Source organism: Alosa sapidissima, chromosome 9 (genome assembly GCF_018492685.1).
Source record: "Alosa sapidissima isolate fAloSap1 chromosome 9, fAloSap1.pri, whole genome shotgun sequence".
Lineage (NCBI taxonomy): Eukaryota > Metazoa > Chordata > Actinopteri > Clupeiformes > Clupeidae > Alosa > Alosa sapidissima.
This window is the reverse complement of record NC_055965.1, coordinates 13,264,680-13,279,679: the sequence shown is the minus strand read 5'-3', so window position 1 is coordinate 13,279,679 and position 15,000 is coordinate 13,264,680. Positions and strand designations below refer to the sequence as shown.

Genomic DNA, 15,000 nt, shown 5'->3' with positions numbered 1-15,000 from the left:
CTGCGAGGCAAAAGGCCAACTCCCCATACTGAGATTTTTAGGCGTTGGAGGTTTATTGTTGATAAATTGCGCAGGTTTAGCAAGTGCGCTAACACACGTTACTCTCTCATCAGTGAGAGTTCAGGTCATTTCAATGCCTTTGGTCGTCCCCTGAGCTCTTCAGCAAAATAAAAACACTCAAGCAATCGCATGTTTATACCACCAGACACTTAGACCTAGCATTGGTCTCTGGGCTAATTAGGCCGGCCTCTACAAGCGCAGGGTAACCTTGGTTAATAAATCAACACGTAGCATTTTGCCCATACAGCATTGCTAATGCTGTGTGTGTGTGTGTGTGTGTGTGTATGTTAGTGTTTTGGGTGTGGAGGACAAGGCACAGGCCAAGCTAAGAGAGCCTGTTTAGCATAACTACCGCTTGATTTTGCAACAGGTACCACCAGAGCTGTCTTTACTATGGTAAATTCAAAACAGGAAGGATGTTTACTTTACTGCAGATATTGTACAATATGCTTACCTCACCATTGCTCAGTACTGTACATACTCACTATTGTTTGTGCTGATGCCTTGTCACACTAAGGAGAATTATTATCATCAACATTAAGTAAGTATATACTCTTTTGATCCCGTGAGGGAAATTTGGTCTCTGCATTTATCCCAATCCGTGAATTAGTGAAACACACTGCACACAGTGAACACAACGTGAGGTGAATACTGGATCTGTGTTTGCATATTTAATATGTTTCATACACGTGTTTCAACACTGAATTTCGGTTGTTGCTTTTACCTTACCATTACCTTACGCATGCCAGTTATGTATCCACCAGCTGCCTGCCTGCAGCCTACTTCCAAAACTCCAAAGCTGCTTGCTGTCAGATTTGGTTCCGAGGGAACAAGTTCAGTGTATCAACAACACTCAATAACAGTTTATGTGATGTGTTAATCAATTAAATTCCCAACAATTTCACAACAGCTAGTTCTGGACTAGGCCATTCATCTAGCCCGCTTGCTTACGACGAGACTCAGGCTGCGCAGTTGGCACCCACTTCCTTATTTGGGTTGCCAGGTTTTAGCCTATGACAAAACGGTTGAAATTGAAACTAAGTGATCGTGTATGTGTAGGGTGTATTTCATACACAATCTGGCAACCTGAATGCATCAATGATTTTAAAATGAAGGTTGATGGCCATGCAAATTACGGGAGTTTTCCGGGAGAAATAACAAAACGGGAGGGTGCTGGGAGATGACCTTGAAATACGGGAGAAAAACGGGAGTGTTGACGGGTATGGTGAGCTGCCTGCAACAACAGCGGTGCTCGGGGAGCAGTGAGGGGTTAGGTGCCTTGCCCAAGGGCACTTCAGCCGTGCCTACTGGTCGGGGTTCGAACCTGCAACCCTCCGATTACAAGTCCGAAGCGCTAACCAGTAGGCCACGGCTGTCCCCCAACATACCATGTTATAATTCATACACATACATTCATTCATATATTTCATGGTTATAGAAACACTCAAATTGATCTTGTTAACAAGTAGCAGTTAGCTGTCACAACAATTCTCACAGGGTTTGAAGCTGACTGCATGTACATTCATGTGATGTGGCTAGTAGGCATAGCATGGCATTTACTGAGGAAAACTGAAGTCCAGGGCCAGAATCCAGAACTTGGGTGAATCTCACAAGTCAATGGTGTCAGATTTGAGAACTTAAGCACTTTGAGAACTTTACAATGAGGTTCAAAATTCCAATGTAGCCTATTTGAAAATTAAACTAAAATAACATGCACATGGGGTAAGCTCTTTGAGGATTGTATTGGTGTTAATGTAGTGGTTGTTTTGTACCCAGGTGTACCATAGCACATTTATTTCTTCAGGTGAAGTTACTTCCTTGTAGCATAACACTGAGAGGCCTTCTAGCAATGTAAGATCCCTAACTGCTAGCACAACAAGGAACGTGGCATCTTATCCCATCATATTGATATTACTAACAGATCATGTGCTGCTGCCAGAATGGACTGGAACCCAGCAATTTCTTCCTTCTCCCCATGACAAGGTCAGCTTGACCTTACAGTCTTTACCAAGGACACGCCTCACAGATGGACAGCGCTGTTTAGTGCCGACCCAGCTATTTTCAGAGTTCCTAAGTTATACACAATAACACTTCCGCCTCTGGTGGTGCTTTTTAAATAACAGCCCTAAATGGTTGCTAATGAACTCTAAATGTAAATCCAAGGCTAATTATTTCAGTGCAGAAGCACACCAGAGGGGCTCGAGTGGAGTTAGAATTGCAGCACAATGCAGACACACAGTTTCCCCCCTGTTTTCTTCCATGCACACACTCACAATAATAATAATAATAAAAACAAAAACGCTAGCAGAAAAAGAGAGCAGTCATATCAACACTGCCACTGTCAAGGCATATTAGACATGGGCTTACAGTGAAGTGGCGCAATCCAATTAGTTTGGGGGTAGGGGTGGGTGAGTTGGGGCGAGGGGGAGGGGGGAAACATGCATCTAATTCCATTAAATTTCTATCAGAGGCTATTTACTGCTGGGCCAAGTGGGAGACTTGAGCATTTGTGAACCTCTCTCCTCAAAAAAAAAAAAAGAAAAAGAAAAGAAACTCGCCGGCCTTCTCGGTGGAGAGCAATGGCTTCATTAACCTTTGTCATTTTGAACTGCCATGGCCCCATAATTTACAAAGAACTGTGACTCATTCACTAGGCCACTCAGAGACTAGAAGAAAGAGATCCATAGAGAGAGAGAGAGAGAGAGAGTGTGTGTGTATGGGGAAAAAAGAGAAAGGGAGCAGTACGAAATAAACTAAAATCATGAACTCAATAGCATGTTGTAATTATGCATCCGAAATTCACAGTGGCCATTACGCTAAGGGATAGCTATTTTTAAGAGCCACTTTAGCACTGTGTCAGTTAAAGTGCCAAGATTTTGATTGGTCAATAATAGGATCAATTAAAGCAATCAGCAGTAAGGAATGATTATGTCAGTTTGCTTTAGTCAGTAGGTCGTCACCTATACTTAACCCCCCATAACAGCAATCATGGATTGTTACAGGTCAAATCGAGTTAACTTCTTTTAAGAAGTTTCCTATTCCATACACATAGGATACACCTACCAACAGTTCTAGTTCTAAAGCAAGAAAAAAGCCTGCAGGATGCACTGATTGGGCCATCTTCCACTCTTTGTCTTCACCTGAGTTTCCACTTGAGCGAAGGTCAAGGCATAACTAATCAAACACGTGGGTAAGCCGGCTCACTGCAAAATCTCCATTACCCATTTTCTCAGTACACAATGATATATGATTTTTCTATTGGCCAACATCACCTGGAGCAGCTGTTCTTGTGTACTTATCAAATCGGTGAAAAGGGCAGGCTGAGGTAGCCACCGTCACCTGACGGCTAGGTTGACGGAAAAATGACTCCGCCAACAACAGAACCCATCGGAGAAACTCCAGTCCTAATTACTAAGGGGCGAATTCTGAACGAATTAAGAAAGTCTGCTACACCAATAGCTCCCAATAAATTAGATTTAATGTGACGTTTCGGGCATTAGCCCTTCATCAGGCATCAGACGAATTCTTCCATGTGTAAGGGTGCATAAGTAAAAAAAAAAACGAGGCGTTTTCAGCCTGCACAAATTCTCCCCTTCACTTAAATCTGTCATTTACGTGCAGTTGCGGGAGTTCCACATTTAGGGAGGAGCAACCCATTGGGGCGTTTCTTATGTATACAACTGTTGCGCACATTCTGCCACTGTATAATATGCGTAACTGAACAGTGCGTAAAAAAAGGGCTTAAGCACGATTTACGTGAGAATGAGTGAATTTGCCCTTAATGGAATGAACAGTTTCATCAAAAAAAGGACAAAAATAATAGCAATCTAAAATGCTGAAAAAATAAATCCTAAGTGTGTGTGTGCGTGCACCATGCAAGACATTTTTTTTAACTCTGTTTGGTCAGCATGTAGGTCACGTTCTCCGAAGATTGATGAACTAGTGAGGCAGGCACTGCCCACGACCGTTAATATTACCATGTGTGCATTTGACGAATGGTCCTCGCTGGGCAGTGCTGCTCGGCCATGAGCCACTCACTAATGCTGTTCCATGGGACAAGTCGGCTGGCGCCGAATGAAAACGGTCACCGGTTCTCTAAACAAATGTCCCCTCCCCCGAATTTGAGTTAGGAGGTGACTCTTGGGGTACACAGACTGCGCAGACGACTTTGTCATAACTCATAGTTAGGAGCTTGGGACATTTCAGGCAAAAAAGTTTGTTAGCACTTTATCATACCTTTTGTGCATTAACATAATATTCTGTTTGCTTTCACATCTGTAACTGATGAAGCAACTGTTTGTGCAGTGTAGTCTCTTGCAAGACTTGCAACTGTGCAGTTTGAAAGTACAATCAATCTAGATAGACCACTCTTGGTCTGATGTATACTAATTATTAATTGTATAATTAATTGTATAATTGTCTAATTGTATTAAAGCTTTTTGGACAGATATTCTGATTGTGCTTTGATTCACAATATAATGTTTCATAGTCCAAATATTCCAAATGTCACTTTAAGTTGGGCCACTTCTGATTGGTGAGTATGCCTAGTGCATGAGAAGCACAGAACTCCTGTTAGGTGCGCTTCCGTCTGTCACATAGAGAGAATGACATGAATATAATAGAGGTTGCAAGATTAACCATTGGGACAGAGTTGTAAGCTGCATTATTAATTGCAAGCTTTGCAATTAACTATCCCACTAAACATTAGACGTCATTATACGTCTGATGGACATACAGATCATGTCTTTATTGCCCATTTGGACGTCAATAGGACTATGTAACCTATTTTGGACGTTATACAGAAGTCCTGTGGATGTCAGTACTGGACGTCGGGAAAAAAGACGTCATGTGGCGTTGGACGTCCAAAATAGGTCTCTTGCGCAGTGGGATGGGACAAATTCTCATATGTGCATAAGGGTGCGTAAGTCAAAAAAGCGCGCAACTAAGCACTTTTCAGCCTGCACACATTCTGCCCTTCACTTAAGCCTGTCATTTACACGCCATGAAGCCATAAACGCGCTTTGGGTGGAGCTGCTCCAAAATCCGAGTGTTTTCTATGCATACAACTCTTGCGTGCATTCTGCCATTGACTTAAGCACCTTTCCAGATACACATGTCTGAGGGCTGTATTAAGGTCGAGCGCCACTACAAGGTGAAACAGCATATTGCTTGATGTCGGCAGTAGGCCTAATTCAAAATACATGTAGGTTATACAGAACGTTACAAATGAACATTACAGTATCACATTTGGTGCTGATACCGTTTTCTTTTTTTCCATTACAGTGTCACAAGGTGGCATATTTCCCGACATTACTTTATCAGTGAGTCTACATTGTTAAATAGGGAAAACCCTGTTATAATCACACAGTTTGGATATTGGAGCTTAACGACTGTGCACCTTTAGTTTCAACTTGATGTGAAGTCATCACCCCATAGCCCGCTTTGTTCGAATCTGTCCATTTCTTTCCAACTTTACCAAAGTCATCCATACACTTACGCAGACGCCTGCACTACTGTCGAGCCACAATAGTCGTTCATTTTCCCCGTCTCTGATTTGTTTCTAATGGTGGCTGATGCCAGTCTCTCTACTGTATTCGAAACTGCAGGTGTCAGTCTACAAATTCATTAGATAGATAGATAGATAGATAGATAGATAGATAGATCAACCCAACCGATAGATAGATAGATAGATAGATAGATACTTTATTGATCCCCAAGGGGAAATTCAAGATAGCATACTGAAGATAAATTGATATTATAACAAGCAGCTGCCATTGAAACTTTCTCAACACTGAGTTTGACATTATGCATCTACTCACCTCAAGCACGACTCTTTATAAACAAACCTCAGAGCAAAAGTGAAATTTCGTTAAGGCATTTCTTTGTTAGCCTATGTGATTACACATCATTTTACTGTAGGCAGTTTGCTATTCAGTAACCTTGCTAAAAGCTTTCAAAATCAAACACTGGTTTGTGTTCTTTCTGGATTTAACTGATAACTGTAGTGCAAAAAATGACTTACAGTATGGCGAATGGGAGAATTCGGACCTAATTGCATTAGTTCAAATTGCGATTTCAACTGAAAATTGAGTAATTGTGCAGCAATAATTATCATACATTGTCACTTAATTTATTTATCATATGTTTATCGCATGTTTAATATCACCGAGTTTTTATGCCTTATACAGTATTGCATTGTATGTTCACCTCACTGCTAAATGTTGTTGTGCTCAGTATTAATGTCCAGTGCCTTTCTATCTCACAATCTGTCAGCCATGTCTTCTTTTTGTCCACCTACTGTATCTGTTGGTTAAATTCATAAGCTATGTGTCACAGTGAAACTGATAGGCACAGGTAAAAAAAAAAGTAACAAAACTCTGCGGGATGTTTTGAGCGATGTGTTTAGACGACTCACGTCTCAGGCGAGGGTGGTGCCATCATGGGGCCTTGAGCGAGAAGCGAGGACAGCTTCAATGGGCCGGTTTATATCACCCGAACAAGGCCCTGCCTCTCTGAGAGCTGCCTCGGAAGGCTTCACAATGGCAGAGGACATTCATGTGCTCGACAATGGTGACGATAGTACACACTCACACTGAGGCGCGCACACACACACACACACACACACACACACACATACACACACACACACACACACACAAACACACACAAACAACGTACATTCACACATATACACCTTCTTGAAGAATGCGAAGATACAAAGGAGATTAATTTGTTTATTTTGTTATGCGATGTATAGGCCAGGCTACCCAGAGAAGTGCCCAAACAGACAAACAGGATGAAAAGTCATTAACGGAACCCTTTGAAATCCCCCCTGGCTTCCAACATCTTGTTTTGTTGTGATATCTCCCAACGTATGATTCCTCATCTCGCTCCGCTCCGCTAGATGCTATCTCCATTACAGCCTCCGCTCACTTCTGTTAATGCTGTCGGCCTCGTTCGAAATTCTATGGGTAATTCAAGCCGCGTTTCTTTCTCTCTTTTCGTCGCTCTTGCTCTCTCTTTTTCTCTCTGTCTTTCTCCCCCCTTCCCACCCCTCTCCTCTCTTCATTCTCTCCTCTCCCCACAGCTATGTTCAGTCAGGCCTTTAAATCTATAATTTCCCATGAGCTTTGTTCTTTTTTTTAGCGGTCTGCCGTGTTTTTGGTGATTGTGCCAAGTTAGAAAAAAAGGGGGAAAGAAAAGAGTAAAAAATAAAAATCAAAAGATATAATCAGCCACAAATGTAATTGAGTCAGTAGACCTGAACAGCTACAAAAGTTTATCATTAGCACCCAGTGGGGGCAGAATTGGAAGTGCTTGTCTGTCTGTCTGTTGGAAGTGCTTGTGTGTGTGTGTGTGTGTGTGTGTGTGTGTGTGTGTGTGTGTGTGTGTGTGTGTATGAGAGACTGTGTGTATATCTGTGTGTGTGTGGCTCCATATAGCTCTTTGAATGTCTGTGTGTGCAAGCCTCCACACAGCCTTATACAGTACAATGCACTGATAGTTATCTGATATCAGACTGCTGCAACTTTAGTAGCACAATGGCCTCAGTGGAATGCTGACGTTGTCTGCATTCTGTTATGTTGTTTCTCGGACTCACTTCTGTTCTCCTGTTATCTTTCACCTGTTTCTACCTTCACTCCTCAAACCGGGTAGATCCAGACACACGTTCAATCAGCAAAGGTGGTTTGGGTACGCTTCTTTGGATTTTTTTGACAACTGTGGGGGTTGAGTTTCAGTTCATTCTTTCTTCCTGTTTCATCTTTTTTGGAGAATAATAGTGACACATGAACTTGATGTGAGGTGTACTGCATCTTCTGAAAAAGTTATCAGGCATTAGTTGTATACTGTTGTCAGACATTTCAACATTTCAACATTTACTGTCCATTGCACAAATATTACACTGTAGTGTTACACCATCACTGTCAACAAGATTTTTTTCCCCACACAGACCAAGCTGTGATTGGCTGGGCAGAGCCAGTGGCCATTGCTCGTGTCTCTCATATGACTATCTCTCTCTCTCTCTCTCTCTCTCTCTCTATCTCTCCCTCTCTCTTTCTTAAATTAAAATTATAAAAGAAATTCCTTTCTATGACCATAACAGTGAGACATATGCCCTCTCTCCCTCCCTCTCCCTTTCTTATTCTCACTCTCTTCCAATCATCTTCCTCCCTCTGTCTGTCTCTACCTTTTCTCTCATTATCTGTTTATTTTCTTATCTCACTCTACCCTTTCTCATCCTCTACCTCTCTCTCTTCCTCCCTCCATCTCTTCTCCCTCCCTCCATCACTCTCTCCCTCTCTCTCATCTCCCTCCTCTACCTCTCACTCTCTCCACCCCCCCCTTCTTTCCCTCTTTCTTCCTCCCTACCTCCCTCTCCCTCCCTCCCTCTCTCTATGTCTCCCTCCATCTCTCTCTCCCCTCTTTCTCCCTCTCTCTCATCTGCCTCCTCTACCTCTCCCTCTCTCCACCCTTCTTTCCCTCTTTTCTCCATCCCTCTCTCTCTCTCTCTCCCTCCCCCTTCCCCTGTGGTTCAGATCATGCTGCTGACGGACCCGGAGGTGGAGAACAGTCTGCTCATCAGCACGGACGAGGGGGCCACGTACCAGAAGTACCGCTTGAGTTTCTACGTCCTCAGCCTGCTCTTCCACCCCGAGCAGGAGGACTGGATTCTCGCCTACAGCCACGACCAGAAGGTGAGAGTCAGCCCCAGCGGAGATACAGTCAGAGATGGGGCGGGGAGGGTGGGGGGGGGGTCGGGGGGCATCCAACCGTGGGCCCAGGGCCATATGACCAGACCCCTGACACACACACACACACACACACACACACACACACACACACACACACACACACACACACACACAATATACAGACTTTGCCCCCCTCACTCCTGCTGTACACACATATGCACTGTCACGCTCATGCTCACTTGCACACTCACTTACAAACAGAGACACAAACATGTGCACAGGGACATGCAACACACACACACACACACACACACACACACACACACACACACACACACACACACATACATCATAACACAGACACACATACCCAGCGCGCTCCATTCTGTTGGCCTAAATGTCATGCCTGAGGGGTCCTGGGTGTCCTTCTGTCTCACTGGTTGGGCAGAAAACTTCAGTCATTGTCATGTCATGTCCACATGGGAGAGGCTGTCAAGCTGCCCAGAGTTTTTTTTGTTTTGTTGTTGTTTTGTTTTGTTTTGGTTGTGGTTTGTTTGTTTGTTAGAGGGGATGCATCCACTCTATTGAAATCCGGATTCTTCTTCTTATTATTTTTCTTTTTACCTTTTTGTGCGCGCTATTCAGCCCAAACCGCTTAACGTACAAATTTGGTTGAAACACCGTTCCGTAGATCTTCCAAGGCTTTACTGTCCTATCCGTTTTTCATTTTTGAGAAGTTTATACTTTTTGAGATATTTGTAATTAAAAGTGTATTTTCCCCCCATAGACTTGAATGGGGGCTGTGATGTCATAATAGAGCCAGCTGCACTCGTTAAGTAGTTCTCAGAGCAGTTCCCAGGCTAATCAGAACACTGGCACAGGTGTCACCTGTGAGGATTCCAACTGTCTCAGCTTCTAAGCATACAATCTAGCTCTACCTGAACTACACATCCTGTTAAAGTGTTTCCTGTGTGTCAAAATAAAAGTCCCAGCCATATCTCATGCATTCAGCATTATATCTCCAGAACGGCTTGACGTACATGCTTCAAATTTGGTATGAGTGTTTTTATGGACTCAAAGATGAAGTGAGTTGAAGTTGGAGGTTGAAGGTCAAATGTCAAGGTCAAAAACACCTTGAGTGTGATATCTGAATAATGCCATGTCACACAAGATTCAAATTTGGTTACTCCAAAAGCACCTTTGCAGGTATCACAATTACCCTACCAACCAGCTAGCAGCAAGCTCAACAGCCCCACCAACACCCTAACCAGCAGACTGCATCCCCTCGTGTAATTCCTCGGAATTGCATTTCTAGTTATTTGTATTTTTTTGTATGGTGACAACTACAGATCGTAACATAGTGTTCAAGATGGAATAAAACATATTTTTTAGGTGCACATATGCCAAGTTGGCATTTGACCCTAAGGAAAGCTTTTCCCTCATGGATAAAGAGCTCTCTCTCTCTCTCTCTCTCTCTCTCTCTCTTATTTATTTTTATTTATTTTTTTAATGGCACTTCGAGAATTCTAAAGAATGAATTCCAAAGATAATGTTTGACTAAACACCTACAATGACTCACTCCTAATGGGCAAGGGAGAGCAGCATGCTCAAGGTCTCTATGTGTGAGTAATATTTACCTGTGTCAGCTGTCTCAAGCACAGGATGTGTTTTTTTTTTAATGGAGTCGTATGTGGTACACATTTCCATGTTAAGATGCCACACAATCATAATAAAACCCACTGATCCTAGCCACATGTGTGTCCATGCACTTATGAATTAGTTGGAGTGTGTTACATCACTCAAAAAATAATGGTGCTCAAAAAATATTTTTGTCTAATGGACCCCTGTGGCTTTGCAGTAAATGTGGTAATCAAGTAAGACATGATTCACAGCATTGTGTATCTGAAAGATGTTCATGGACTTCCGTTGACAGGAGTAATTGGGCTTAGTTATTTCCATAGATGGTAAGAGACACTGGCAAGCCTTTTCTTTACCATGGAGGACATTTCTATTTGATGGACAACTGACCCTCCACACCTACCTAACAGGCTAACAAAGAGTAATACTGTTGAGGGTAATGTAGCCTGATTTGGGGATCAGACACACACCCAATTCATCCCTGGCCAAGTGAATGTTTTAGTGGTGAATTTGGAACATTCGCTTGGCCAGGGATGAATTGGGCACATGTCTTCATCATGTCATCATCAAACCAGGCTACATTACCCTCAATAGAATGCAGGCTGATACAAGTAATCAAATGATTTGCAAAACTCTGACCTGAACACTAAGGTGTTTTATGATAAAATGCACTTAAACCTACACTGTGAAATGGGACATCATAGTCAATTTGACATCAGCTTTTATGTTAGTCCATAATGGTTAGCACATACAAATTCCTGTTCAGAAATCACCATGATGGGGTTTCAAAGTTGGAATGGGAAATCCCAAGTGCTTTTTTTGTGAAATGGCTGAGAGTGCATTTAAATATTTCCTGGTTATTAGGGACAGTCTTGAAGAAGCCATTAGCATGAGCGACATGAAGGCGGTATAAAATTTGATTCTAGAGAACATGAATTTGAAAGAAGTTATGGATCCCAAGTCACAGGGAATTACCATTAATAAAATGCTTTCCTTGCAGTGAAGCCATTTTGAGCTAATGTTTCTGTGCTAATAAATAATGAACAGTCCTCACAGACCACTCAAGAAATGTTCAACCCATCTGCAGTCCAGTGCAGAAGTACTGAACCTCCTTGGCTCTGAAGACAGTCACGGTGGAAAATACAAAGTGGTAATCACAACTAACAACACTCGGACCAGTTATTTGGTTAAAGAACAATTCCTCTGATGTTAGCCAATGGAAAGACTACCTTAGATGACATCATTAACTCTTGAAACCTTGGTTAAACGTGCTAGATTGTTGAAAATTGGTGGCTACCGGTAATTTCTTTGGATTGATTATCATTGAGCTTCTTGTGATTGGGGATGTGCTAATGAATGAATAAATATGCTGAAACTGGTTGCATTGCACACCAACGGTGCACCCCAAGTTGGCCTCAAATCAGTCTTCTGCCTTTTTTAATGTAATATAATGTGTTGTTACTCTACGACCCTTGCAGTGAAGGGGCAAGAGACCATACCAGTTATTAAAGTTATCTGGTTCCCTGAAGCAGATATCTTAAAGGATCCAACCAAATTATTACAAAAATAAGATTTCAATATGTTATCTCACCATGCAAAAGATAAAGATAAAAATATTGAAGGCTGGCAAACGCAACACTGTCTAAGAGCAGAGCAGCAGCCAATAGCAGGGCCTCTCAAAGGGACAGAAAGGATTCATGTGTGATCCCCTGTTATCACACAGGGAGCACGGTGGATATCAAACACTCAGTAAAAGCATTTCATTGCTGACACAGCACACCCGGTAGGATACCTTTAGACACAGCAAAATCACACCAAGGAATAAATAAGACATGTATGAGTAACCACGCCAAATGGAGAGCTAGATGCTAGTGTGGGTAGGTGTTGATGGGTGTCACACTTCAGCCAGCCCATTCAGCAAACAAACACCCCTAACCTCAGGTCGCTTTAAAATCACTTCAGTTCCTCTTCAGAAATTCTCTCTACATAAAAAAGTAGAGCTTCTTTTCATTGACAATTTTCTCCGTCAGACAAGTAGCACTGCATAATAAAATCATGCTCAAATATAAATTTGAAGAAACAGTTAAGCTTCTTTTTATGTCTGCACATGTTATGAGCTCATTTAGCCTGCCTCAGTCTGAAAGGATGCATTGCTGAAACTTGTGCTAATCAGCAATTAATTACAAGCACAAAGTACAGTCTTAATTCTAAATCAATCAGTGTTATGGGGGAAAGAAGGATAGGTAAATTAGTTTTACCATTTCTATTAGCTGTATACACGTGACTCATAACTGCTAATATAAACATGCATAATGTTTCTGTTAGCCTCACTGACTTCAATCTTGTATGAGTAAAATAGATGAGTGAAAACAATTACTCAGGAAATGAATATAAACAAACAATGCTGTCATTGGAAATACCAGACATTGATTTGAAATAATAATACAACATAAAACATCACTTGCTTATGTTCCACACTCATAATAATTAGGGTAACAGACCAATAACATTATAGTTAGGGTAACAGACCAATCCAGAAGTCGTACTGTGTGTACACAAGTGACAAGTCGTGTTTGTCTGTCAAATCTGGATTCGAAACTGAAACTTCTACAGAACTCGTCCCAGTGCTCAATATTTACAGAGCTAATGTGTGCTGTCTTGCCACGAATTAGCCGTCTAACAACACTGCCAAAGGCAACGCAAACTTCCACAGAAACAGAGAACTTTTTTGTCACAACAGACACCGAATATACCCTCAGGATGTGTTTGTGTTACAAACCACCCTTGACTCCTACACTAATGCTTTTAACAACCTGGAGCAGCTTATTTGTGCCAAAGTTAAAAGTGAATTACTACTCTACTCATTTTGTTGTCCTTGTAACAACACTACAAAGTAGGCCTACTTCAGAGAAGTACATATGATAATTCTGGAAGCTTCTTAATCATACAACTAGCCACAAATTCATGACACCTCAATGCGTCCTTACAGAGTGTGCACATCCATCCAAGAAAACAGATGGTGAAAACATAGACTGAGGTTAGCATTGAATTCTTCTTGCTAAGTGTTCCTTCCTGAGGTTTTAGTAAAAGCTGTATTAAACTCTTAGCGGCTTTTCCCCTGAGTACGCTAATGCGTTTGGTTTTAAATAAAAGTACATGTAGCTAAGCATCCTACAAGAAATGGCCTCTTGAAGGAAATGCTAAGTTGTAAGTAGTATCGAAGTGGATTAAACAGTGCAGGCTAGTCTGAAATGGTGAATGGACTGTAATTATGTTGTCTACTTCTTCTTTTAAGTGAGCTCTCAACGCTCTCTCTTTCTCTCTCTCTCTCTCTCTCTACCTCCCATGGCTGTCTGTCAGCTGCCCCCCTGGAGTCTCGTGTCCATTCCCCCTCCCGCGCCTGAGCCAGTAGTTTACCTCCTTTATCATCTCGTTCCCTCCATTTGAGGGGTTGGGAGCGGACGAGTCATTAGCACGCCTGTTTCTCCACCCAGCGCTGTGGTGTGTGTGTGTGTGTGTTTGCATGCTCATCAGAGAAGAAAAAGGAAAGGGAAAAAAGGAGAGAAAGAAAGAGATGAGCCAAACTTCCTGCAACTCCACCAACGCACATTCAGACACACACACACACACACACACACACACACACACACACACAGAGACACGCAGAGTGAGCCTAATTCTGATACCTCAGCAAGCCTCAGTGCCTGTGGTGCTGACGGGGGGAGCAGAACCACCCCCCACCCTCCCAGTACCCCCTGATTGAAGCCTCCCGCCGTGCCGATGCTGCTATGCTAAGCCATCAGAGACTCAGCACCTTCTTAAGGAGTTTTCCCCCCACAAACAGAGGAATAGCAGCACACACACACACACACACACACACACACACTCATAAACAGATACACGCACGCCACTGCTTGATCTTAAGGTAGACGTGAACTGTGCAGCAGCATGCCGCAGATGTGGGCACGGCATGTATAATCTCAGCTGTTTTATTTTTGTCTGAAAAATCTCTCTCTCTCTCTCTCTCTCTCACACACACACACACACACACCTCTCTCTCTCCCTCTGGCTTGAGGCCGATGCGGAGTATTAGTTCTGCATCTGTTGCCCTCTTGTGCCTGTAGTGGCTCATAACTCCTCTGCTGTATCCGCTCTGAGAGCCACAGGTTAGAGCTGTCAGAGCCCAAGCGGCATCCACCATCCCAGTCTTAAGCTTTTGTATTTGTGTCGGGCTGCTTCTTTTGTGTGCCGAGGCCGGACACGGTGACCGGTTGCAAAATGCATTACTTTGTAGAAATCTGTTTTCACATTGATTTTAAAGAGGGCTTTTTTTGGAAATGATTGTATAAAAAGCCAAATTCAATTGGCTATGTTTCCATTTATAAAAGCAATAAAAGGGGAAAATATCCAGGGGGGGGGGGGGGGGGGTACTTTGTATCGTCACCATCAGTGTTGTATTAGTTGTCAGTTCACCAGCAATGTATCTAGCTTGTCAAATCCACATTAGATCAAAGATAGAAGATTTGCCTTCTGTATTTTCACAGGGAATTGTTTTTTTATATTATGTGGACAGTTCTGTACCTCTATGTCTATTCATCAGATTGCTCAA

At 42.5% G+C, this 15,000-nt stretch overlaps 1 protein-coding gene across 1 annotated transcript in view; it reads left to right on the top strand.

Moving 5' to 3' along the window:
- Positions 1 to 15,000, top strand: part of LOC121719363 (VPS10 domain-containing receptor SorCS1) — a 160,510-nt gene that overhangs the window by 92,586 nt on the left and 52,924 nt on the right. The window contains 1 exon segment of the mRNA XM_042104865.1: positions 8,598 to 8,756. Within this exon segment, the coding sequence (XP_041960799.1) occupies positions 8,598 to 8,756 (159 nt within the window).